The sequence below is a fragment of the Dendrobates tinctorius genome, unplaced genomic scaffold (assembly GCF_039654945.1).
Source record: "Dendrobates tinctorius isolate UK_male_01 unplaced genomic scaffold, ASM3965494v1 ptg000082l, whole genome shotgun sequence".
In the NCBI taxonomy this organism is placed as follows: Eukaryota; Metazoa; Chordata; class Amphibia; order Anura; family Dendrobatidae; genus Dendrobates; species Dendrobates tinctorius.
The window spans coordinates 10,978,688-11,004,081 of NW_027361750.1; the positions used below are offsets into that span (position 1 = coordinate 10,978,688).

Sequence of the window (25,394 nt, forward strand, 5' to 3'; positions counted from 1 at the left end):
GCAATCTGTCACAGGCATTGAAGCAGACTTCCTCTTGCCTGCGCTTTGCAGGCACTGAGGAAGCCAGCTTCCTCAGGTCCCCGAAGGCCCCCGTCGCCATCTTGGATTCGGGGGCCTGGAGGATAGGAGCCCCCCCGCAGCAGCGCTGCACATTGCGCTGCCGTGGGGGGCTCAGGGAAGCACGGAGGGAGCCCCCTCCCTGCCGATGCTTCCCTTTAACTCCCGGTACACCGCGATCATGTTTGATCGCGGTGTGCAAGGGGTTAACGTGTCGGGGGCGGTCCGTGACGCCCCTGACACATAGTGCCGGGTGTCAGCTGTGATAATCAGCTGACACCCGGCCGCGATCAGCGGCGCTCACCACGTGGGCGCCGCTGATCGCGGTAGACGTACTATCCCGTCCACGGTCATACGGGCCCGGGTACCGTGGACGGGATAGTACGTCGGATGTCAGGAAGGGGTTAAACAGTACCTTTAACGCACCCCTCCCCTCCCATGGGTCAGGTAACAAGCTCTGACAACGACTCCCACTAGAATTGTTACCTGTTTCACCAAAAGAGTAAAAAAAGTGGTCTACTTTAGAGGTGAGTGTGTTTTCATTGTTAGATATGGAATCATTCATTGCTTGCAGACCATTTACACGATCCCAGGGAAAAAGACCGATATTCATCCCTGACATCCTATATTTTAAATGTTAAACCCAAGGACAGTCATGGAAACTAATATTGCTTAACTATAATGGGGGCCGTTTGGTTTCAATTAAGGAGTGTGGCATTTGGCTGATACTCAAATGGAAGCTAAACAAATCTAATATATAAAGCTCAAAGTGTGTATGTATGTATGTATGTATGTGTGTGTGTATGTGTGTATGTCCGGGATAGGCATCCGCACCGTCGCAGCTACAGCCACAAAATTTGGCACAGTCACACGTCTGGACCCTGAGAGCGTCCTAAGCTATGTTGTGAGGCAAAATTTTAACCCCACGCGTTCCAATTCACCAAACAATTTTGCCCCGTCTACATAATGGGTAAAAAGTGTGCGCGCGTCAAGCCCTGCCCCTCATTATGATGTCATAATGCCCCTATCTACATAATGGGGAAACTGTGTGCGTATCAAGCCCCGCCCCTCATTATGATGTCACAATGGTTGCCATGGCGACGCTGATGTCATCAAGCCCCGCCGCTCATTATGATGTCATAATGGTTGACTATGGGATGGAGGATGTGTGATGGGTATATGGGCACTGGACTGTGGGATGGAGGATGTGTGATGGGTATATGGGCACTGGACTATGGGATGGAGGATATGTATGATGGGTATATGGGCACGGGACTATGGGATGGAGGATGTGTGATGGGTATATGGGCACTGGACTATGGGATGGAGGATATGTATGACGGGTATATAGGCACGGAACTATGGGATGGCGGATATGTATGATGGGTATATGGGCACGGGACTATGGGATGGAGGATATGTATGATGGGTATATGGGCATGGGACTCTGAGATGAAAGATGTGTGATGGGTATATGGGCACTCGACTATGGGATGGAGAATATGTATGATGAGTATATGGGCATGGGAATATGGGATGAAGGATATGTATGATGGGTATATGGGCACGGGACTATGGGATGGAGGATAATTATAATTTGTTATAACTAACCACAGTTTGTTACTATGCCCGGGCAGCGCCGGGCTCTTCAGCTAGTTTCATTATATAGGGATATGTATGATGGTTTTCACATCCATCATGCAACACTGATGGTGGTTTTGGTGCCATATTCCTGTATGGATAGTGATGCTCGGGACATACATATATACTACTGGTGGTTCTGGTTTGTATTCCTGTGCTGATAGGATTGTTGTGACATCTTCTTGATGGTTGTTCTGGTGCTGTATTCATGTACTATTGATGGCTCTAGTGATGTATTCACATAGTCAGGAGACCACACAGATATTAGACTGTTGGATAGTTTGGGCTGATTTAATTCAATGTGTATGGGAGCCCTAACACCCCCCTATAAACATTAAACTCAGCCAAATATGTCAATTTCAGTGGGATTGGCAAGCCATCTTATGTATATAGGAGCCTCCCAATTTTTATGTACCAGGATTTGAATTCAATCACTCAAACCTTTTACTCTGCACATCTCTCCTTTCCTCCAAATGACAGATGATGTAGGAGCGTGTGTCCAGACCTGTCCACATGCCTCCCCAGATGAACCCTTAATGGGAATCTATCAGTAGGAACAACCCTCATAAGCCATCTATATGGGCATGTAGGTCATAGGAAGTTCAATAAAAGATACTTTGATACCTGCGATCTAATGTCTTATTACAGAGAAATCTACATATAATGATAGTCTGTTCTCCTAATCAACATGTCTCACATTGGTAACTCCTCCTTTCATTTAATTTAAGTTCTGAAGGCAGATTCTCAGGGAGATCTGTGTACGGCCCATATATCTTAACTACTCATTTACATATTAAGAAAAAAGTGGATTTCTTGGGAATAAGACATCAGATTGCAATTATCAAGGTATCATGTTATTCAGCTTCCTATGACCTACATGCCCATATAGAAGGCTTAAGAGGTTGGAGCCTATTGACAGATTGATTCCCTTTAACCCCTTCCTGACATCAGACGTACTATCCCGTCCATGGGACCCGGGCCCCTATGCCCATGGACGGGATAGTACGTCTAGCGCGATCAGCGGCGCCCACGTGGTGAGCGCCGCTGATCGCGGCCGGGTGTCAGCTGATTATCACAGCTGACACCCAGTACTATGTGTCAGGGGCGGTCACGGACCGCCCCCGACACGTTAACCCCTTGCACACCGCGATCAAACATGATCGCGGTGTACCAGGAGTTAAAGGGAAGCATCGGCAGGGAGGGGGCTCCCTCCGTGCTTCCCTGAGCCCCCCACGGCAGCGCAATGTGCAGCGCTGCTGCGGGGGACTCCTTTCCTCCAGGTAAGCTGGTAAAGTGCCTGTTACCCTTGGGAAAATGAAAAAATTGGGGACTAATTGATCATGTTTGTGGAAAAAATACGATTTTTTTATTTTCATGCCCTGGCATTATAAACTTCTGTGAAGCCCTTGGGGGTTCAAAGTGCTCACCACACATCTAGATAAGTTCCTTAGGGGGTCTAGTTTTCAAAATGGGGTCATTTGTGGGGGGTTTCCACTGTTTAGGTACATTAGGGGCTCTCCAAAGGCAACATGACACCCGCAGACCATTCCATCAATGTCTGCATTCCAAAACGTCACTACTTCCCTTCCTAGCCCTGATGTGTGTCCATACAGTAGTTTTCTCCCACATATGGGGTGTCAGCTTACTCAGGACAAATTGGACAACAACTTTTGGGGTTCAATTTCTCCTGTTACCCTTGGGAAAATAAAAAAATTGGGGAATAATTGATCATGTTTGTGGAAAAAATACGATTTTTTTATTTTCATGCCCTGGCATTATAAACTTCTGTGAAGCCCTTGGGGGTTCAAAGTGCTCACCTCACATCTAGATAAGTTCCTTAGGGGGTCTAGTTTTCAAAATGGGGTCATTTGTGGGGGGTTTCCACTGTTTAGGTACATTAGGGGCTCTCCAAAGGCAACATGACACCCGCAGACCATTCCATCAATGTCTGCATTCCAAAACGTCACTACTTCACTTCCGATCCCCGACGTGTTCCCATACAGTAGTTTTCTCCCACATATGGGGTATCAGCATACTCAGGACAAATTGGACAACAACTTTTGGGGTCCAATTTCTCCTGTTACCCTTGGGAAAATAAAAAAATGGTGACTAAAAGATCATGTTTGTGGAAAAAATACGAATTTTTTATTTTCACGCCCGGGCGTTATAAACTTCTGTGAAGCACTGGGGGGTTCAAAGTGCTCACCACACATCTAGATAAGTTCCTTTGGGGGTCTAGTTTCCAAAATGGTGTCATTTGTGGGGGGTTTCCACTGTTTAGGTACATCAGGGGTTTTCCAATCGCGACATGGTGTCCGATCTCAATTCCAGCCAAAAATGTCAAATGGTGCTGCTTCCCTTCCGAGCTCTGCCATGCGCCCAAATAGTGGTTTACCCCCACATGTGGGGTATCAGCGTACTCAGGACAAATTGCACAATAACTTTTAGGGTGCTGTTACCCTTGGAAAAATAAGAATTGAGGGTGAAAAGATCATTTTTTTGGAAAAAATATGATTTTTTAATTGTACGGCTTTATGTTATAAACTTCTGTGAAGCCCTTGGGGGTTCAAAGTTCTCACCACACATCTAGATAAGTTCCTTAGGGGGTCTAGTTTCCAAAATGGTGTCATTTGTGGGGGGTTTCCACTGTTTTGGTACATCAGGGGTTTTCCAATCGCGACATGATGTCCGATTTCAATTCCAGCCAAAAACGTCAAATGGCGCTGCTTCCCTTCCGAGCTCTGCCATGCGCCCAAATAGTGGTTTACCCCCACATGTGGGGTATCAGCATACTCAGGACAAAATGCACAATAACTTTTAGGGTCCTGTTACCCTTGGGAAAATACAAATTGGGGTGAAAAGATCATTTTTGTGGAAAAAATATGATTTTTTAATTGTACCGCTGTACGTTATAAACTTCTGTAAAGCCCTTGTGGGTTCAAAGTTCTCACCACATATCTAGATAAGTTCCTTGGGGGGTCTAGTTTCCAAAATGGGGTCACTTGTAGGGGGTTTCCACTGTTTAGGTATATCAGGGACTCTCCAAACGTGACATGGCGTCCGATCTGAATTCCAGCCAATTTTGCATTGAAAAAGTCAAACGGCGCTCCTTCCATTCTGAGCTCTGCCATGCGCCGAAACAGTCGTTCCCCCCCACAAATCAGGTATCAGCGTACTCAGGACAAATTGCACAATAACTTTTGCAGTCCAATTTCTCCTGTTACCCTTGGTAAAATAAAAAAAATTGAACCTGAAGTATTTTTTTTGTGAAAAAAAGTTAGATGTTCATTTTTTTTAAAATATTCAAAAAAATTCCTGTGACGCACCTAAAGGGTTAATAAACTTCTTGAATGTGGTTTTGAGCACCTTAAGGGGTGCAGTTTTTAGAATGGTGTCACTTTTGGGTATTTTCTATCATATAGACCCCTCAAAGTGGCTTCAAATGTGATGTGGTCCTAAAAATAAAATGGTGTTGTAAAAATGAGAAATCGCTGGTCAACTTTTAACCCTTATAACTTCCTAAGAAAAAAAAATTTTGGTTCCAAAATTGTGCTGATGTAAAGTAAACATGTGGGAAATGTTAGTTACCAAGTTTTTTGTGTGCCGTATCTCTGTGATTTAAGGGCATAAAAATTCAAAGTTGGAAAATTGCAAAATTTTCAAAATTTTTGCCAAATTTCCGTTTTTTTCACAAATAAACGCAAGTTATTTGAATGAAATTTTACCACTAACATGAAGTACAGTATGTCACGAGAAAACAATGTCAGAATCACCGGGATCCATAGAAGCGTTCCAGAGTTATGACCTCATAAAGGTACAGTGGTCAGAATTGTAAAAATTGGCCCGGTCATGAACGTGCAAACCACCCTTGGGGGTGAAGGGGTTAAGGATTGTTTTTTTTAATTTGTTTGTGATTTTTTTTTTTTTCCCTTTTTTCCAAGAACCATAACTTTTTATTTTCCCCTCATGTATGAGGGCTTGTTTTTTGCAGGAAGAGTTGTAGTTTTCAATTTTATTATTCATCTTCCCATATAATGTACTGAAAAACACAGACAAAATTCTAAGCAGGATGAATTGGTGAAAAAAAAGCAATACTACCATTGTTTTGGGGGTTGTCTTTTTAAGACATTCAATGTGTGGTAAAAATAACCTGGCATCATGATTCTTAATATCAAAACAATTATGATTATACCAAATTTATAAAGTTTTTTATGTTTAAGGGGCAATAATGGCAGAAATTTGTAAAAAATAAAACTATGGTTGTGTCTCCATTTTCTAAGACCCATAACTTTCTTGCTCTTTCATTGATAGACCTGCGTAATATCCATTTATTATCTTTTTGAGTTACATCAAATTTTCATAGCTTTTTAGGGAATTAAAGAAAAACTGTGAAGTCAGCTCACCACTGTGTAGACTCCTCGTTAGACAGCTGGCACTCAGCACGGTTCCATTGAAGCAAACATATGTAACAACAGGAGGGAAGGATCCAGCGAGAAAATAGCAGTCTAAAAAATAACTTTTAATCAAGATCTTGACGAAGACTGCAAAGTCGAAACGCGTTGATCTGACAACAATGTGTTTTTTTGCCTGACAACTTTGTGCCGTCCATGGTTTAAATAATGGTTTAAAAGTTATTTTTTAGACTGCTATTTTCTCGATGGATCCTTCCCTCCTGTTGTTTTTAGGGAATTGCATTGACTGAAAAATGCCAATTCTTGAGTTTTGATTATTTTTCTATTTTTGGTGTTCCCCATATGGGATAAATCTTTCAAGATTTTATTAATTCAAGGAATTATGCATCTTTTAACACTGTCTATAAGAAATAGGGGCAATACACCACCACACTAATAGATATACTGTATTCACAATCCCAAATATATCATTTTGGAAAAGCTGATGTTCAATTGCATAACTATTTAAAAATTTAATTTTTAATGAGCCATTTTTAATGAGTTTTGCTTGAGTTTTTAAAAATTCAAGCAAAAAGGGCAGACGTAGTGTGCTGACAATGTGACCAAGTAAGTAAATATTGTATAGGTACTAGCAGCAATCACATATATTAAATCAGCGTCATGTATTATATGAAACTAGCCCAGTACACTGTAGCAAGCCTATGATAGCCAAAGCATGTTCAGAGTATTCAGATTTAAAAAATAAAGTGCAGAAATTCATATGCAAATATACGACTCTACATAGTTAATTTATAAAGTGCTAGTGCATAAATTGCAAAGTGGAAACTCAACTCACAATAAAAGCATTTTTGGTCTGGATAAGAGTCTAAATGAATCCTATGAAAGTTTATGATCTATAACATCACCAAGCAGTAAGGGAGAAGGGGGCATTAAGAGTCAAAAAGCTCACAGCATAGGAGACACATGAAATTGATACTTAGGCCGGGGTCACACTAGAGAGGAATACGGACGAGTGAGAGGCGTTATAAGCACGCATTACACACAGACAAATGATTCTCTATGGGTTTGCTCCCAACAGCCATATATTTCTCGGCCGTATTCTACGGTCCGTGCCAATCACAGCATGCTGCGATTGTCAGCGTACTACGGCCGTATTACGTCAATGCAAGTCTATGGGTGCGCAAAAAATACAGATTACACACGGACCACACGTGTGACTTGCGAGAAATATGCAGGTCTTTTGGCTGGTGACAGGAAATGGGCCAATCCATCATCAGGAAGCCTAGACATGCAATTGAGCTCAAAAAGCGCTCCAGACATCCAGGAAGTGCGCCTCCACGGAGTACAGCAGCGTCATGGCGCCATATTTCCTTAATGTGGAGATGCTTATAGTATTAGTGCAGGAGCGGCCAGAACTCTGGGACCAACATGATGCCCATTATGCCAACCGGGCAAGAAAGGAGGCATCATGGAGGTGCATATGTCGCCAGATGTTCCATGATTTTGGTGATCGGCCACGTGAGGAGCAACAGAAACTGAATAAGTACAACCCAAAAACAGTTTACAAATACCTCACATCAAAAGAGGCATATAGAATCGGCCACCCCCCCCCTTCCTGTGCTTGTACTTTTTTCCTCATGAGGCGGGTAGATTTTGATGTGACCCATGGTTTTACACTGCCATCATTTGGCACAGGCCACAAGATCCTCATCCTCCTAGCCAACCAAGTTATTAAGTGTAGTTACTTGATACATGAACTATTGTGAGCCTGTGTATCTGGGCTGGATGGGCCAATTAGATATGCCTCCCTGGGTAGAAAGCACACCCCAGAAGGCCACATGCCTAGGCTACTGGTAGCAAATTGACATATCAAATATGTGAAATTGATAATATTTCCTGTCACATTGCAGTGGAAGATGTGATGAGACGGTGGTGCAGCATCCGCGACCAATACAGGCGGGAACGTCAGCAGCGGTCCAGGAGTGGTGATGCCGGATACATAAAGAGAAAATGCATCTATTACGACCGCCTCTCCTTCCTCGCCCCTATTCTGGATCTGAGACCGTAAGTAGATACCTCACACCACATTACATAGATACTTTACAGGGCCAAAAATATTGATTTATTTTTTGCCTCTGTTCTATTTCATAACAGAACTCAGTCAAACCTTACGGATAGAGGAACGGTCTCGGATACAAAGCCCATCATTGATCCTGTAGGGGATGAGGTGGCTGGCCCATCTTCTCCCCTACAAGAAGCATGGGTGAAGAATCCTCTCAGGAGAACCCATTGCCTGCGCCACAAACCCCACCACCAGGACCGTCTGTTGCTGCACCATCACCCATCCTAGAGGAGCAGGACAACATGAGCAGCAGCCCAACTGCCCAGATCCGGGGCTCCCCACAGCCTGCTGGACCATCCCGGCGAGGACGAAGAAGGCGCCAGATCCCTGCCCAAGATACCCGGACCAATGTGGACACAGGGGTCCTCAACTATCTGGCTAGAGTGAATACAGATGATGGGGAGGAGGCATACTCACGTAGCCTGGCCCTTTATCTACGTGCCCTTTCCCGTGAGGTGAGGCTTCGTATTCGAGGATGTTTTCAGATCCTGCTTGATGCAAGCACACCCCCCAATACCCCATATGAGCTGTTTGAATATATGGAGAGGTGGCAGCTTCCCCCCAGAAATCTAATGCGCATGAGACCACCCACACAGATGCTTGCTCAAGCAGGCTCCGAGGATCCTCAAATACGTGGGCCTACACCTCACCCCATTCCTCCCCCTACCCAACCTTTACAACACCAGCAACATATGTCTGCCTCTAGCCAACCCCACCAATATGGCCACTTTTTCCCACCCAGTGTTGGAGGCTGGTCCCAACCTGGTTGGGGACGACATGGCTATATTGGTGGGTATGAGACACAGGCCTACCCGAGCCATCAAGATGCCCCTCTTCATTATTACTCTGGTCAGTACTCCCAACAATCCCAGGAGGAAGGACACTACCCACATCATGGGCAAAGTATGCCCCCACACAGGGCGATGTTGGCCAAAGTAGCCAGCAGCAACCACAGGCTGCTCTTCCAACTTCTCCTTCCCCATCTTACCACAATTTAGAAGAGCATAAAAACATGCAAATTCTTTACGCATACCGTACATCAGTGTCCATAAGCGGTCTGATGCCAGGAGATGTCCAGTGTGGTTCAAGTGGTGCTCTAAATCCCAATCCAAAGGAAAAAAGAGGTGGTCTCCATCAGCAAAATTATATAAAAAAGATACAACTCACATTTATTAGGAAGGTTTTCAAAGCATATTAATAAGCCACTATGACAGGCAAGGCTACCTTACGCGTTTCTGACACATATTACATGTCTGTACAACAGACAATATTTCACCGCGCTATACTGGGAAAGTCAAAGGATCAAAATAGACTACTCACTTGATAATACATAGAGAGAGCGTGATGTTCTTCAGGCTGTTCGCCTTGATTTGGGAATATAGTTAGCTGCCAAAAAAGTGACTAACTGAATATGGACAGCATGCCTTTTCTATGCATTATCAAGTGAGTAGTCTATTTTGATCCTTTGACTTTCCCAGTATAGCACGGTGAAATATTGTCTTTTTTACAGACATGTAATATGTGTCAGAAACGTGTAAATAGCCTTGCCTGTCATGGTGGCTTATTAATATGATTTGAAAACCTTCCTAATAAATATGAGTTTTATCTTTTTTATATAATTTTGCTGATGGACACCACCTCTGTTTTCCTTTGGATTCAAAATGTCTAATGTAGCAATTTTGTTATTGCATTCTGTATTTTTTGGATATGTGTGAAAATTGTATTTTTCTAAAATGTTCACATCTGCAAAAAAGCCAATTTGGCCCATTGCCCCAGTTATCATATGGCAATAATATGTTTGCCTTTAAAAAAAGCAAAACAAAAAAAAGGCAAAATTAAAAATTTGTCTACTACAATTTACGTCTCTGTCTCAATTCTCAAAAACCGTGTCAGCATACTAACATACGCTTACCACTGCAATTAAACAGTCATAGAATCAGAAGGGGTATAAATATATATATTTAGACACACATAAAACCAAAAATTATAACATAGATACAGCATGCTCTTGCCAAGAAATTTCCACCTCAGGTGACATAAAGTAATTAGTGAAAATATGACGCACTTTGAGCCCAGAGAGCGGTCTATGTTGAGGGTTGATAGGTGGTCTCACCCTACGCACATTGTCCGGCCTACGCACAACACCAGCAGAGGAGGAACAATCATGTATCCTGGTGAAGTTATGAAGAACCACACAGGCTTTAACTACTTCATTAACATTTTGTTCACTCAGCTGAATGGCAGACTGGAGTACCTGCCATTTGGCACAAAGAATGCCAAAGGAACACTCCACCAGTCGCCGAGCACGTGATAGGCGCAAGTTAAAAATTCTGCGCCTGTGGTCAAGGTTGCGCCGGGGATATGGCCTCATGACATTGCGTGTTAACTGAAACGCCTCATCTGCCACAAGGACATAAGGGACAGATTCTTGAGTGGAGCCTGGTAGCTGGCGTGGTGGTGGTAGATCCAACTGGTTGGTGCGTATGCGCCGAGCCATAATGGAAGTATTGAAGACTCGAGAGTCTCCCGTCCTTCCATAGGCCCCAATGTCAACAATTATAAAGTTGTATTGAGGGTAGGCCAGAGCCAACAATACAACAGAAAAGAATTGTTTATAATTGAAGAATTGGGAGCCAGAGTTCGGCGGCTTACGCACCCGGATATGTTTGCCATCAAGGGCCCCAATACAATTAGGAAACTGGCATTCCTCCTCAAAGTCCCTTGATATCCTCAACCAGTCTTCCATCCTGGGCTCGGGCATGACGACTTGATGTAGTCTTGTCCAGATTTCAATACATGTTGACCTGACTATGTCAGAAATGGTAGATCTTCCAATGAGAAACTCATGGTGGAGGGCGGCATAAGACAGGCCAGTGGACAGGAAGCTGAAAAACAACAGAAAAGGAAGATTTTAGAGTGCACAAATTATAAAAAAAACAGGTACATACATACCAAACTTGTTAGGAATTCAGAGCGACTAACACACACATATTTGGTTGCACAATTACTAAGTGATAGAGTACATATTACACATAACATTCTGGTCTGTAAGTTGAAACATATGTGGGCTAAGATGAGGGCATTAAACTTAGTCCAATAAGCCAAAAATACATACTTTGGCCAACACATTATGAACATAGAGAATGTGGTTGTGTAGTACATACCGTATTGTGAGTAGAAGTCGCTCCTCTGCAGATATAGCTTTGCGCATCCTTGTGTCCTGAAAGGTTATCCCAGGGCGCACTGTCTCCAAGAGTCAATCAAATGTTGCAAGGCTCATGCGACAGTATTGGTAGAATTTTACAGGATGCTCCCGCATAGAAGAATAGAGGCGGTGAAAATGACCTCTTGTGAGTCGTTGCCTCAAAGTGGATGGACCCACATGCGTCTCCTCCTCCGCGGATCCACTATCACTGGGTATGGTTGGCCAAAGCGGCGTGACAAAAGCCAGTTGAAGAGAACCTGCTCAGTTGTGTTGAAACTCAGACTGTTTGCCATGTTGCACATAGAACACCAACACACCTAGTGAAGGCAAGGTCACAAATGGACAGAATGGAGGCAGCCATCTGTTCCTGAGGCAATAAATAGGGTGCAGGCTAATGATTTAAATAGTTAACAGGCCTCAAAACCATTAAATGTCCATTTTGCAAGGCAGCGAGAAAATCTCGCCATACGGATTGCGTACGGATGCCATACGGATTACAAACGGATGCTGACATGCGCAAAATACGCAACCACACCTTGCTTACGGACGACATACGGAGCACTATTTAGGGGTCATTCATCCATATTACGCATGTAAACTACGGACCGTATTTTGCGTTGGTTAGTGTGACCCCGGCCTTACAAAGCTTTGCAATTTATGCACTTGCACTATATAAATTAACTATGTGGAGTCGTATATTTGCATATGAATTTCTGCACTTTATTTTTCAAATTTGAATTCAATGAACATGCTTTGGATAACATAGGCTTACCACAGTGTACTGGGCTCTTTTCATATAATACATGACACTGACTTAATTTATATGATTGCAGCTAGTACCTATACAATATTTACTTATTTGGTCACATTCTCAGCGCACTACGTCTGTCCTTTTTGCTTGAATTTGTAAAGAAAATTTTAATATTTGACTCATTAAAAATTAAATTTTTAACTATGGTACTTAGGCAATTGAACCACCTTTTTCCCCAACTGATATATTTGGGATTGTGAATATAAAGCAATTTTGCATGCAGCAGTAACAAATATGTCCATTTTTTATTTCTTAGATTTCAATATTTACATTTGGGAAAAGAGGGGTGATTTAAACTTTTTTTTTCATTTTAGTAAAAATAATTTTTAATGTTTAACATGCTTAAATAGTCCCAACAGGATTGACTATGCAATGGACTGCAATACTCTAATATAGGATATCTCACATATCAGACATTGGGACTTTCAGAAGGCCCCTTACTTGCCATGATAATCGATTAGTACCTTGCAAATGTGTGGCAAGGGGTAACATAACTATTTATGGAAAGTACTGTAGTAGTACTGTAGTAAATTCAATCTCAGCTTCAAGTCCACCTTAAGTGCTAAAAAAATAATGATAAAACAGCTTTCAAAGTATAAAAAATGTTAAACAAAAACACCAAAAAAGTTAAAATCAACCACTCATTTTTGCCATTGGAAAAGAAATGTAAAAAATAGAAAATATGCATATTTGTTATCACTATATCCTTAAAAGTCTGATCAATAAAAATATAACTTTACCCAGAACTGTAGGCACTATAATAAGAGAAAAAAAACCTTAAACACTTCCAAAAAAGCAGCAATAAAGATCAAAGTGTCATATAAAACCCCAAATATTATCACTAAAATACTCAGCTTTCCAGACAAAACGCAAACATTTGCACAGCTTCATTTATGGAAAAGTAAAAAAGTTACAGGTCTCAAAAAATAGCGACATAAGCATCATTATTTTAACTTTCAGAATTTTGTTGAATCACTGAAATAAAAAAAAAGTATACAAGTTTGGTGTCACAATAATCGTGGTGGTACAGATAGTCTTTTTTTTCACTCAAAGAACATCGTAAAAATAAAACAAAAGAAACAATAGAAACAATAGAAGAATTCCATTTATTTTTCAAAATTTCAACATGCTTTGAATTTCTTTTTAAATCATTTTCCAATATATTGTATGTTAAAATGAATAGCGTAATTCAAAATTACAACGCAAAAACTAAGTGATCATATGGCTATGTTGATGGAAAAATATAAAAAAGTTATGGCTTTTAAACGAATGGGAGTAAACACTTATGTCTCCCCAAAAAATTTAGAAAAGCATTTAAGGTGTGATACCTTTATTGGCTAACCAGAGAAATTATATTTACAAGCAAGCTTTCAGGGATCAGCAGGCCCCTTTATCAGGCTAGATTACAATTGAATGGGCCTTCTGAGCCCTGAAAGCTTGCTTGTAAATATAATTTCTTTTCTCAATTTTTTGGGGGGACATAAGTGTTTACATCTATTTTTCTGGCTAACACGGTACCACAATATTATTTTGTATTGTACATCAAAAGAATAGGAGGAAACGGCAAAGGCACACAAAAAAAATTACCTGGTAAAGAAGAGGTTAAAGGAAATCAGCGACTAAGTTTTGTGGTCTCATAAACTTCGTATAATTTGTGAGTAGTAAACTGAACACTATTTCATGTTCTTGCATCCTGGCTTAGCTTTGGATGACTGCAATCATTAAGATTTAATTTATCTCTTGGAGATATTACTTTGACCTATGAAGAAACAATTCTGCCAACACACTAGCAGGCATAAGTGTCCGTGACACACATAGATGAATAGATGACTTCATTATATTAACAAAATTTCATGCAAACCTTCAAGAAATGTGGCTACTTCTTTAAGATACGTTAGATCCAAAAAAGATAAAGACTCCCAGTGTTCTTTTATAGAAGTAAAAGTAACATAAAACCATGTAGAGAACAGTTTTAAACAATACAATGTAACTCGCACCTGTTTCTTTTACATGTTTCATCATCTACACACACATATATATATACATGGAGATCAGAGGAAGGATTGAGATGTTAATGATATGCAAACAATAAAAAAATGGAAAGTAAAAATGTTCAGATCATCTTGATTTATTCAATATTCAGAAATGGTCACGCTACCGATCCCAGGAATCATCCATTCTGTACTGCAAGTAAAACTGGACATCACTTACCAAGCCTGAGACATCAAACAGTGTCTATACAAACCAGCAGTGTTTACACAGCATTGGGTCTGCGTCCTTCACAAAAAAAGTCACACTGGTCCTACTCCTGTGATTTTGCTGAAGGATGGCAGAATGTAAGGTAGCTGCACCGCTCACGTTTTCATTCAAGGTAAACGAACAGCTCAGCATTAGATTGGTTTGGTGGTGGCACCACTTTTCCAAAGAAAGTAAAAGGAGTTGTTTTTCAACACATCAATACCACACAGCACATTGCATGTCTTGCTTTGAGCAGCCTGCACAGCCTAAACGTGCTACTGCCATGGCCTGCAACATCTCCAGACTTGTCTCCCATTGGGCACATCTGGGATGTCATTGTTCAGCAATAAGAAGCTGCCAGCAGAGGATCTTAATGAGGAGATAACCATTAATAACCTAATTGATAGCAGCCAAGGCATGTAAGTGCGGGAATTTCTGCAACATGGAGCTCATACTCAATACTGAATAAATCAAAATGTTTTGAAACTTTTGTTTTCATTTTAATATCCTTTCCATATCATTAACACGCCTATCCATTTGGTGATTTCCATAATTCCATGAATTTTCCTTCTTCATGTTGCAATTTCAGTGTTGAGGAGTGACTATATATTCATTAGGTCTTTTAGTATAACCTATGTTTTTTATGCAAATACGTTTATTAGGTCGGGGTCACACTTGCTTGTGCAATGCAAGAAACTCGCGCGAGTCTCTCGCATCAATAACAACACTGCTGTCAGCACTCAGGACCGGAGTGTGCAGCTGCATGTCTTTCTATGCAGCCGCACACTCCGATCCGAGTACCGGCGGCAGTGCCGGGTATTAATGCAAAAGATTTGCGCGAGTTACTCGCTTTGCACATGCAAGTGTGACCTGGCCTTATGCAGTGTTTCCTTGGTTTGGTATTTTTATTTCTTTTTTTTTAAATATAAAGAGTTAGAAAAAATTTGAGTATAAAAGAAGGATTTCAAGTTCAGATAACTCTACATTGTTTGAATTTCTTGGGTCCTGAAACCATTAGAAGCCATATTTATCTAGTAGTTCTGGATATACAAATGTATGGTAGTGTTAGCATCATTCATGGAGGTAACTTGCTCTTACATAGGGCCCTCTTTTGTTTGTGACAGTGCCTAAAAAACCATTAAGGTATGTAAAAAAAAAAAAGATTGCGCAAATGCATGTAAACTATTTTCCTAGGAAATTTGATTCTCAAAGAAGTTATTCTCAAATTCAATGTCCTGTATAATGGTGTGGAGTCTCTCGAAACCTCAGAGTATAACAAATGTAAGAGGTAAAAAATAAAAAATAGTTATACTCACCGCTCAGCTCTCCTGATTCTCTGCTACTCACCGCCACCTGTCCTGTCCTTGCCGCATCTTCTGATCCCCAACATCTCGTGCTGAAATCTCCTCCAGCTAGGCTGGGACTTCCAGCTCTGATGAGGCTCAGGAGGCTTCTACGCAAGCATCATGATGTGTGCAGTGACCTTACATTCGTATGTGCCTGCTGAATGGACTGTTTATTTGCTGTCATACCTTTGTTTCCAGAAGACGCTATCATGGTTATGAATCTCTTGGAATTTATTGAAAGCAATAAAAGTGCACACGTCTGGCCAAACTGCATTGCCTGTGTGGATGCTACATAATGCCTATCTGAGAGCATGAATCTATACAATATACAGTATGTTTGTATATAGTCCACAAGGTATTTATGTATCTGCATATTAATTTAATCAGTTTAATTAATTTATAGGTTTGAGGGGCCCTTTTTTGTTTTTTGGGGTATATTATTCTATTGAGCATCTTATGGGGCCTATTCTATGGAGCAGCATATGGGGCATATTATTCTATGGAGCCTTTTATGGGGCATTATTAACCTTTGAGCAGCATTATATGGGGTGTATTTTGTATGGAGCATCTTATGGGGCCATCACGAACTGTATGGAGAATTATATGGGGCTCCTGATTCAATATGGATATTCAAAAACATTTAACCTACTGATTTCTCAATTAATTTTACTTTTACTGGTATCTATTTTTGTTTTTGAAATTTACCAGTAGCTGCTGCATTTTCCACCCTATGCTTATACTCAAGTCAATATGTTTTCCCAGTTTTTGTGGCAAAATTAGGGGGGTCGGCTAATAATCAGGTCGGCTTATACACGAGTATATACGGTAATTTGGCAACTCATTTGATAAAAGTATGAGTTTTCATGGAAAACACAAAATTGTCTAGGTGACCCCAAACTTTTGAACGGTAATGTATGTTGTCCATCCGACCTATATTATGACACCACAGTTTAAAGGGAATCTGTCATGGGATTCATGTTGTCCAAACCACAGGCTGCATTAGTAAGAGCTTGGCTGCAAATTTGCAGCAAGGCATATTATTCTCTGAAATGCTCTGGCATTTCAGAGAAAATATGGTTAAAAGATCCGGATGGAGACCAAAGGCAGAGATGAGACTAGTTAGGTGAAGCCCCTGACTGGCTTCTTCCTGCAGCAGCTGCAGTTGATTGACAGGACTCTTTGTTATGGATCATACAGCCATACTCTGGCACATGCTGCCTGTGGTTTGGGCAGCATGAATCAATTGACAGGTTCCCTTTGGTCCTCTTACATCGGACATATATAGGGTTCATCTAAGATGCCAGTCAATTCACCTATACTGCATTGTGGCAAAATCCTGGAGCACATGGAAAATTTTGCCTGGTTTAGGATTGGCACCAAATTCTCTAAGGGTACTCTCCCACAATCAGGAATTGCTGGGGATTTGACGCTGAGTATTAATGCAGCGTCAGACCTGCAGCGGCTAGATGTTACAGCATAGTGGATGGAATATTTAGAAATCCCATGTCCATTATGTGTGTATAGTCGCCTGTGGATCACCCGCGGACACAGACATGTGGCGCGGCGCATCTTTACAAACTTCAGCCCGTCAATTTCTCTTGCGGAGACACTAGTCTCCACAACAGAAATTTCACCAATAGAATGTATTGAATGCGGTAAATCCACGTGATTTAGTAATCACAGGTGGATTTACTTGCGTGCAATAGAAGGGAGAGCTGCATCCAAAATGCTGCTATGTCCGGATCCTGGCCACATACACTAAGGTATATTGCAAACTCTTTTGCCATTCTAATACTAAGCTTCCTTTTGTTAATATTCTTGCTACCAACGGCTAGCTTGGAATATTTCATTAAAGAGCCTGCTAAAAGGTCATCTATACCACAAACTGGCACTAACTTTTTATAGAGTGTTTAACAATTAGCTAATCTTGGTGGTCTCATGAAAATGAAGCCCCAACGATTAGCTGAATTTAATAGGGAAAACCATAAGTGATTGCAGAAACCACTCACTGCAGCATCCCTAATAATAAAAGAGAGAATTGTAAGCAGGGCTTTTTTTTCTAAAAAAAATATTTGCCGGTACGCAATATTTGCCCCCGACCTCCTCTGTGCAGCCCCCGACCTCCTCTGTGCAGCCCCCGTCCTCCTCTGTGCAGCCCCCGACCTCCTCTGTGCAGCCCCCGACCTCCTCTGTGCAGCCCCTGACCTCCTCTGTGCAGCCCCCGTCCTCCTCTGTGCAGCCCCCGACCTCCTCTGTGCAGCCCCCGACCTCCTCTGTGCAGCCCCCGACCCCCTCTGTGCAGCCCCCGTCCTCCTCTGTGCAACCCCCGACCTCCAGTGTGCAGCCCCCATCCTCCTGTGTTCAGCCCCCGTCCTCCTCTGTGCAGCCCCCGTCCTCCTCTGTGCAGCCCCCGTCCTCCTCCTTCATACTCACCCTGCTGTGCCGTCGCTGAACGTCCCTGAATCCTCCATTGTCCAGCGCTGACAGCTTCTTCCTGCCTTCAGCGGTCACATGGTACCACTCATTAAGGTTGTGAATATGCTTCCACGCCCATGGGTGTCCATATTCATGAGCTTAATGAGCGGTACCATGTGACCGCTGAAGGCAGGAAGAAGCTGTCAGCGCTGGGACAAGGAGGATGCAGGTGACGTTCAGGGAGGCACGGGAGGGGTGAGTATGACTTCCCAGCCACCGGCTCCTGCCGCCGCTCCCCCTCCCCCGCTGAAGCACCTTCAGATTTCCGGTACGCCGTACCGGCGCAAAAAAAGCACTGAATGTAAGTATACTTTAAGTCCAAAATGCTTCAGGATATAAATCTTCATACTGTAAATGTCATATGCTGCACATACAGTGGGGCAAAAAAGTATTTAGTCAGTCAGCAATAGTGCAAGTTCCACCACTTAAAAAGATGAGAGGCGTCTGTAATTTACATCATAGGTAGACCTCAACTATGGGAGACAAACTGAGAAAAAAAAATCCAGAAAATCGCACTGTCTGTTTTTTTTTCATTTTATTTGCATATTATGGTGGAAAATAAGTATTTGGTCAGAAACAAAATTTCATCTCAATACTTTGTGATATATCCTTTGTTGGCAATGACAGAGGTCAAACGTTTTCTGTAAGTCTTCACAAGGTTGCCACACACTGTTGTTGGTATGTTGGCCCATTCCTCCATGCAGATCTCCTCTAGAGCAGTGATGTTTTTGGCTTTTCGCTTGGCAACACGGACTTTCAACTCCCTCCAAAGGTTTTCTATAGGGTTGAGATCTGGAGACTGGCTAGGCCACTCCAGGACCTTGAAATGCTTCTTACGAAGCCACTCCTTCGTTGCCCTGGCAGTGTGCTTTGGATCATTGTCATGTTGAAAGACCCAGCCACGTTTCATCTTCAATGCCCTTGCTGATGGAAGGAGGTTTGCACTCAAAATCTCACGATACATGGCCCCATTCATTCTTTCATGTACCCGGATCAGTCGTCCTGGCCCCTTTGCAGAGAAACAGCCCCAAAGCATGATGTTTCCACCACCATGCTTTACAGTAGGTATGGTGTTTGATGGATGCAACTCAGTATTCTTTTTCCTCCAAACACGACAAGTTGTGTTTCTACCAAACAGTTCCAGTTTGGTTTCATCAGACCATAGGACATTCTCCCAAAACTCCTCTGAATCAACCAAATGCTCTCTAGCAAACTTCAGACGGGCCCGGACATGTACAGGCTTAAGCAGTGGGACACGTCTGGCACTGCAGGATCTGAGTCCATGGTGGCGTAGTGTGTTACTTATGGTAGGCCTTGTTACATTGGTCCCAGCTCTCTGCAGTTCAATCACTAGGTCCCCCCGCATGGTTCTGGGATTTTTGCTCACCGTTCTTGTGATCATTCTGACCCCACGGGGTGGGATTTTGCGTGGAGCACCAGATCGAGGGAGATTATCAGTGGTCTTGTATGTCTTCCATTTTCTAATTATTGCTCCCACAGTTGATTTCTTCACTCCAAGCTGGTTGGCTATTGCAGATTCAGTCTTCCCAGCCTGGTGCAGGGCTACAATTTTGTTTCTGGTGTCCTTTGACAGCTCTTTGGTCTTCACCATAGTGGAGTTTGGAGTCAGACTGTTTGAGGGTGTGCACAGGTGTCTTTTTATACTGATAACAAGTTTAAACAGGTGCCATTACTACAGGTAATGAGTGGAGGAAAGAGGAGACTCTTAAAGAGGAAGTTACAGGTCTGTGAGAGCCAGAAATCTTGATTGCTTGTTTCTGACCAAATACTTATTTTCCACCATAATATGCAAATAAAATGAAAAAAAAACAGACAATGTGATCTTCTGGATTTTTTTTTCTCAGTTTGTCTCCCATAGTTGAGGTCTACCTATGATGTAAATTACAGACGCCTCTCATCTTTTTAAGTGGTGGAACTTGCACTATTGCTGACTGACTAAATACTTTTTTGCCCCACTGTATTCAGAATTGAGAGTACTCAGTGGTTGATACCTTTTAATGGCAAACTGAAAAGATGGTAACACATTGCAAGCTTTCGAGACTACTCAGGCCTCTTCAACAGGCATTGACTAATACAACATCTGAAGAGTCACATATTTATGCACAACACAGCACAGCACACCACTTTCCTATATGCTGCACATGTATTTCATGTTAATTACATCACCTGATTCCATGTCTGTTTTAATCTGTTCTTCCAGGTCCTCAGGAGACACATAGTACTCATACTCTTCTTCTGTTGCTGATTTCGGTTTGCATTTTCCAAAGCAACAGTTGCAGCAGCAGCAAAGACAGCAGCAAAAGTAGCATCCGGTCAGAAGTCCACAAATGGCAAACAAACTCTAGTGACAAAGACAGATACAATATCCAATCAGAGGTAATTGGACTGTGAATGAAAGAGACACATTCCGGAGGCTGCAAGGCGTTGCCTGCCTGCAACTGCATGTTGGCGTTATAGCCATTTTGTCACAGTAAAATTGTAAGATTTTACAGTTTGAAGGTATAATATGACCATGTGCATGACTACTAAAAAAGTATATCCAAGACTTTATGAAAAACAAAAATGTGCCTAGGCACTAACAGGCAGGTAGTTGATATTTACCTGCCTGTTGTGCATGGAGCCGTTCTTCCCCAGCACAGAGCGGTCACAGACTGCTCCTGCCAGCGATTCAGCTGCCTCTGCTGACGTGATGGGGTATGACTTCGGAAATCATTCTGATTCACAGCCGACTCCTCCAGTTAGCTGGAATTTGGCTGTCAACCAGAATTAAGTTGGAAGTCCCACCCTGTCAATGGAGCAGAGCGGAAAAGAAGCCTCCGCTCTGTAGACATGATGTCAGCAGAGGCAGCTGAATACCCAGCAAGAGAAGTCTGTGACCGCTCTGTGCATGGGAAGAACGGTGCTATGCACAACAGGCTACCTGTTTGGACTACCTGTCCCTTAGTCACATTTTTTTTCATAAAGTCCTGGATATAACCTTTAAATACAGAAGAATAGAGAAATTGTTCAACTAAAAATTAGATTTCACCTTAAAGTGTAGAAAACAAATAAACAGATAAAAACAAAATGAGCAAATACTCTGAAGTAAGTGAATAAATACATGTAAATAACATAGGCTACTTAGTTGACACTATTTTTATCCAAAGAGTGTAAAAGCCATTCCACCACAACAGATAACTTTTAGAAGAAGCACTCATGTATGTACATGAAGATAAACACAATTTATGCCCATGAATTGATGTGTGTTTTTCATCAGTTTCCCCTTCTGAAGGCCCTACTTTTCTCTCTGAGCTGGTAGGTTGAGACGAGCTACTTTGATGTTTTTCATATACAGTACATAGAAAGATGGATTCTTGCTCTTTTTTATATAGCACACAGAAGCAGCAGCATGGAAGACATAAAGAAGTACTTAGCTGTGTAGCAGTAAATCCAACAATGGAGTAAAACTCATATGATGAAAGATGCAGCTCAATATGCTTGTGTCTGTCTCTCACTGTGTTGCGTTCTCTTCACTTTTCTTCCACCATCTCTCTCCAATAAGTATAATTGGAGGTGTAACCTGGCACCTCACTGTGCTTGCTGTCTGCCTAACAGAAGGTGAGTTTAGGAAGAAAGGGGGAGGTGAAGTAGTGGCATATAATTTGGAAAAGATTATTTCTCAGATTAGATACACAGATTTAGCAAAGATTACCTTGACTAACATAACACAGAATTGGCCTGTCAAGGAAAAGTCTAATTCAACACCTGACAGTTATGCAGGCGCGGGAGCGCCAATCTAAGCCACAACAGCACAGCACCATATTGCATATGTACTTTCGCAGCCCTCCACCTTGGAGAAACATTTTTCCTCTTGTTTCAACAACCAAATGACTTTCTGAAAAGGACCCTGGCGGGGTCAAAACGTCTAACTTTGTTCCTCAGTTCATAGCAATATTTTGTCCTTATCTGCTTCCGCGTGTGAATAAAAACTTTGCAACACTGAAATAAAGAGTGTGCTGTGAATATCTCTTGCCTAATTCAACACCTAACTTGCCAATAGTCAGAGGTTTGTGTAGCGTTTAGTTAAATAAAATTCTCTTAATGTCCACTATCTGGACAACCCCTTTTTTAGTGAGGTAGTCTACCTTGTAAAAAACAAATCATATATTGTCATATTCCGCACTGGGACTGTTCCAGCGATGACGACACTGGGTCTTCCTAGGCTCGCATAACATTATTATGTCCCATGATCCTGCAGTATATCAGCGGCTGCTTTTGTGCTATGGGGCTGCTGCTAACTCAATTCGTATGGATACATCCAGACGATTTAGCTCACACAGGAGTGTTCGCGCGTGATCATCGCCGGGTGTTCAGCAATACTAATAGCTGACACCCGGCAGTCATTGAAAGGAGAGGTGCCTGCATCTCTCCCAGCAGACTAACAATCTAAATGCTGTGATTGCTATTGATCGCAGTATTTAGAAGTCACGCAGAGGGAGCCCCCTCTGCCCTCCGATTGGTGGCCCTACGATGTCATCGCGGACGCCCGATGGTTACCATAGTGACCTGATGTCGTAATGACGACATCCGGGTTATCATGCTGTGGCAAGTTAGTTAGATCATGCGAAGTGCATGACCTAACTAACTTGTGTCGGTGCAACACTGACAGTTGCAAAGCATAGCAATGCTCCCTTATAACTACGATCAGAGTGCTGAAAATCAAAGTCATATAGTGGGACAAAGTAAAAAAGTAAAAAAAGTTGCAAAAATATTTTTTAAGTCACAAAATAATATATATATATATATATATATATATATATACATATATACAGTGGGTATGAAAAGTATTCAGACCCTTTTAAATTTTACACTCTGTTTCATTGCGGCCATTTGGTAAATTCAAAAAAGTTCATTTTTTTTCTCATTAATAATGTGCACTCTGCACCCCATCTTGACTGAAAAAAAGACAGAAATATAAAATTTTTTGCAAATTTATTAAAAAAGAACCTGAAATATCACATGGTCATAATAAATATTCAGACCCTTTGCAATTCAGATGGAACCCCCTGCAGAAGATTTCCTATAATGAGGCAGATGGAGGCATTGTGGATGCCATCTGACTTGTGACCTGGTGGTGTCTATCTTTTTAGACGTACATAAAAGTGACGTCGGCCACAGTTTTGTGCACTTCTAAAAAGAAGAACACTGCTGAACAGAGGCTACATGGCGTCCAGAGTAGCTTTGCTGCCTCATTATAGTGAATGGATCCTTTGGAGGTTTCATCTGAATCACGTCACTGGTAGATGTAGATTGAAACCCCGATATAAGTGCTCAGCGTAGATCACAGGATAACTGTGATTCAAAATGTTATGTAAAAGTTTACTAACAAAAGCTTCAAATCAATCCACAAAAAAGCCCCTACTCAGGTCTGTCATCTGTCAATGGAAATATAGGGGCTTCCAGGTTACTGGTAGCACAAAGGCTCTGGAAAAGCAAAATGGCTCCTCTCCCCCAAAAAGAAATTCAGCAAATTCTGCATTCCCAAATTCAAATGTCTCCCTTCCTTCTGAGCCTCAGTGTGCCTTAACCATATTTAGTGTCCACATGTTTCCCATTTCTGTAGCTATGACAGCCTGCCTATTTGACGGGTGCATGTCTCCATAAGCGTGAGTTGGGCACTACAACGTACTGGTCGCTACTTGGGTCTACAATGGCAGTTTGCAATGTTTTACTCAGCAACATTCACCGCTGCTCAGCAATTCTGTGACACACCTGTGGTGTCAATATGATCGCTGCACACCTAGATGAATTCAATGAGAGGTGTAGTTTGTAAAATTGAGTCACTTATGAGGGGTTCTGCTGTTCTGGCACCTCAGGGGCTCTCCCAGTGGGCCATGGCACCATCAAACCATAACAGTAAAATCTGCACTGTAATATGGCGCTGTTTCCCTTCTGAGCTTTGCACTGTGCCTGAACAGTATTTCCTGATTACAAGTAAGGGGGTATTGGTGCACTCTGGAGAAATTTTTACAACAAACTGAGATCTATTTTTTCTTACTGGCTCTTAGAAAAATTATAAAATTGGGACTAAAACAACATTTTAGTGGTAAAAACGTAATTATTCTTTCTTCACCGCCCAATGGTATAAAATTCTGTGAGGCACATGTGGTGTCAATATGATCACTGCACCAGATGAACTCAGTGAGAATCTCTGCTGTTCTGGCAAAGCAGGGGCTCTCCAATGTGACATGCAACTTTCAAACCATTCCAGCAAAATCCAAACTCCAAAAAGGTCGCTTCTTCCCTTCTGGTCTTTGCACTCTGCCTCACAAGTAGTTTTCAACCACATATGGCATATTTGTGTACTCAGGAGAAAATGCATAACACATTTTTGGGTCCATTTTCTTCTGCTATCCTTCTGAAAATAAAAAAATGGGGGGTTAAAACAACAATTTTGTGGAAAATATGTATTTTTTTCATTTTCACAGATTAACGTTGTAAAATTCTGTGAAGCAGAAGGTGCTCACCACATGTCTAGATAAATTCCTAGAGGGTTTTAGTTTCCAAAAAAGGGAGCACATCAGGGGCTCTCCAAATGCGATACGACACTTGCAGACAATTCCATTAAAGTCTGTGTTCCAAAATGTCACTCTTTCCATTCCGAGCCCTGCCGTTCGCCCAAATAGTAGTTTTTCTCCACATATGGGGTATTGGCATACTCAGGAGAAATTGCACAACAAATTGTATTGTGCAGTTTCTCCTGTTATCCCTCACCACATGTCTAGATAAATTCCTTGAGGGGTTTGGTTTCCAAAATGGGGTCAATTTTGGGGGGTTTCCACTGTTTAGGCACATCAAGGACTCTCCAAACACAACATGGAGTCCACTAATGATTCCAACTAATTTTGCATTCAAAAGTTAAATGATGCTTCTTCCTTTCACAGTCCTGCCCTGCACCCAAATGTTAGTTTTCCTCACATACTAGGTATCGGCAATCTCAGGAGAAATTGCAAAACAATTTTTAGGGTCCATTTTTCCTGTTACCCATGTGAAAATAAAAAATGTGGGGCTAAAAGAACATTTTTGT

At 41.9% G+C, this 25,394-nt stretch overlaps 1 protein-coding gene across 2 annotated transcripts in view; it reads right to left on the minus strand.

The window, feature by feature from the left end:
- DNAJC5B (DnaJ heat shock protein family (Hsp40) member C5 beta) overlaps nucleotides 1-25,394 on the minus strand; it is a 219,325-nt gene that overhangs the window by 7,586 nt on the left and 186,345 nt on the right. For both annotated transcript variants that reach the window (XM_073583916.1, XM_073583917.1), the window contains one exon: nucleotides 20,495-20,669. In XM_073583916.1, the coding sequence (XP_073440017.1) occupies nucleotides 20,495-20,669 (175 nt within the window). The remainder of the gene's footprint in view (nucleotides 1-20,494; nucleotides 20,670-25,394) is intronic.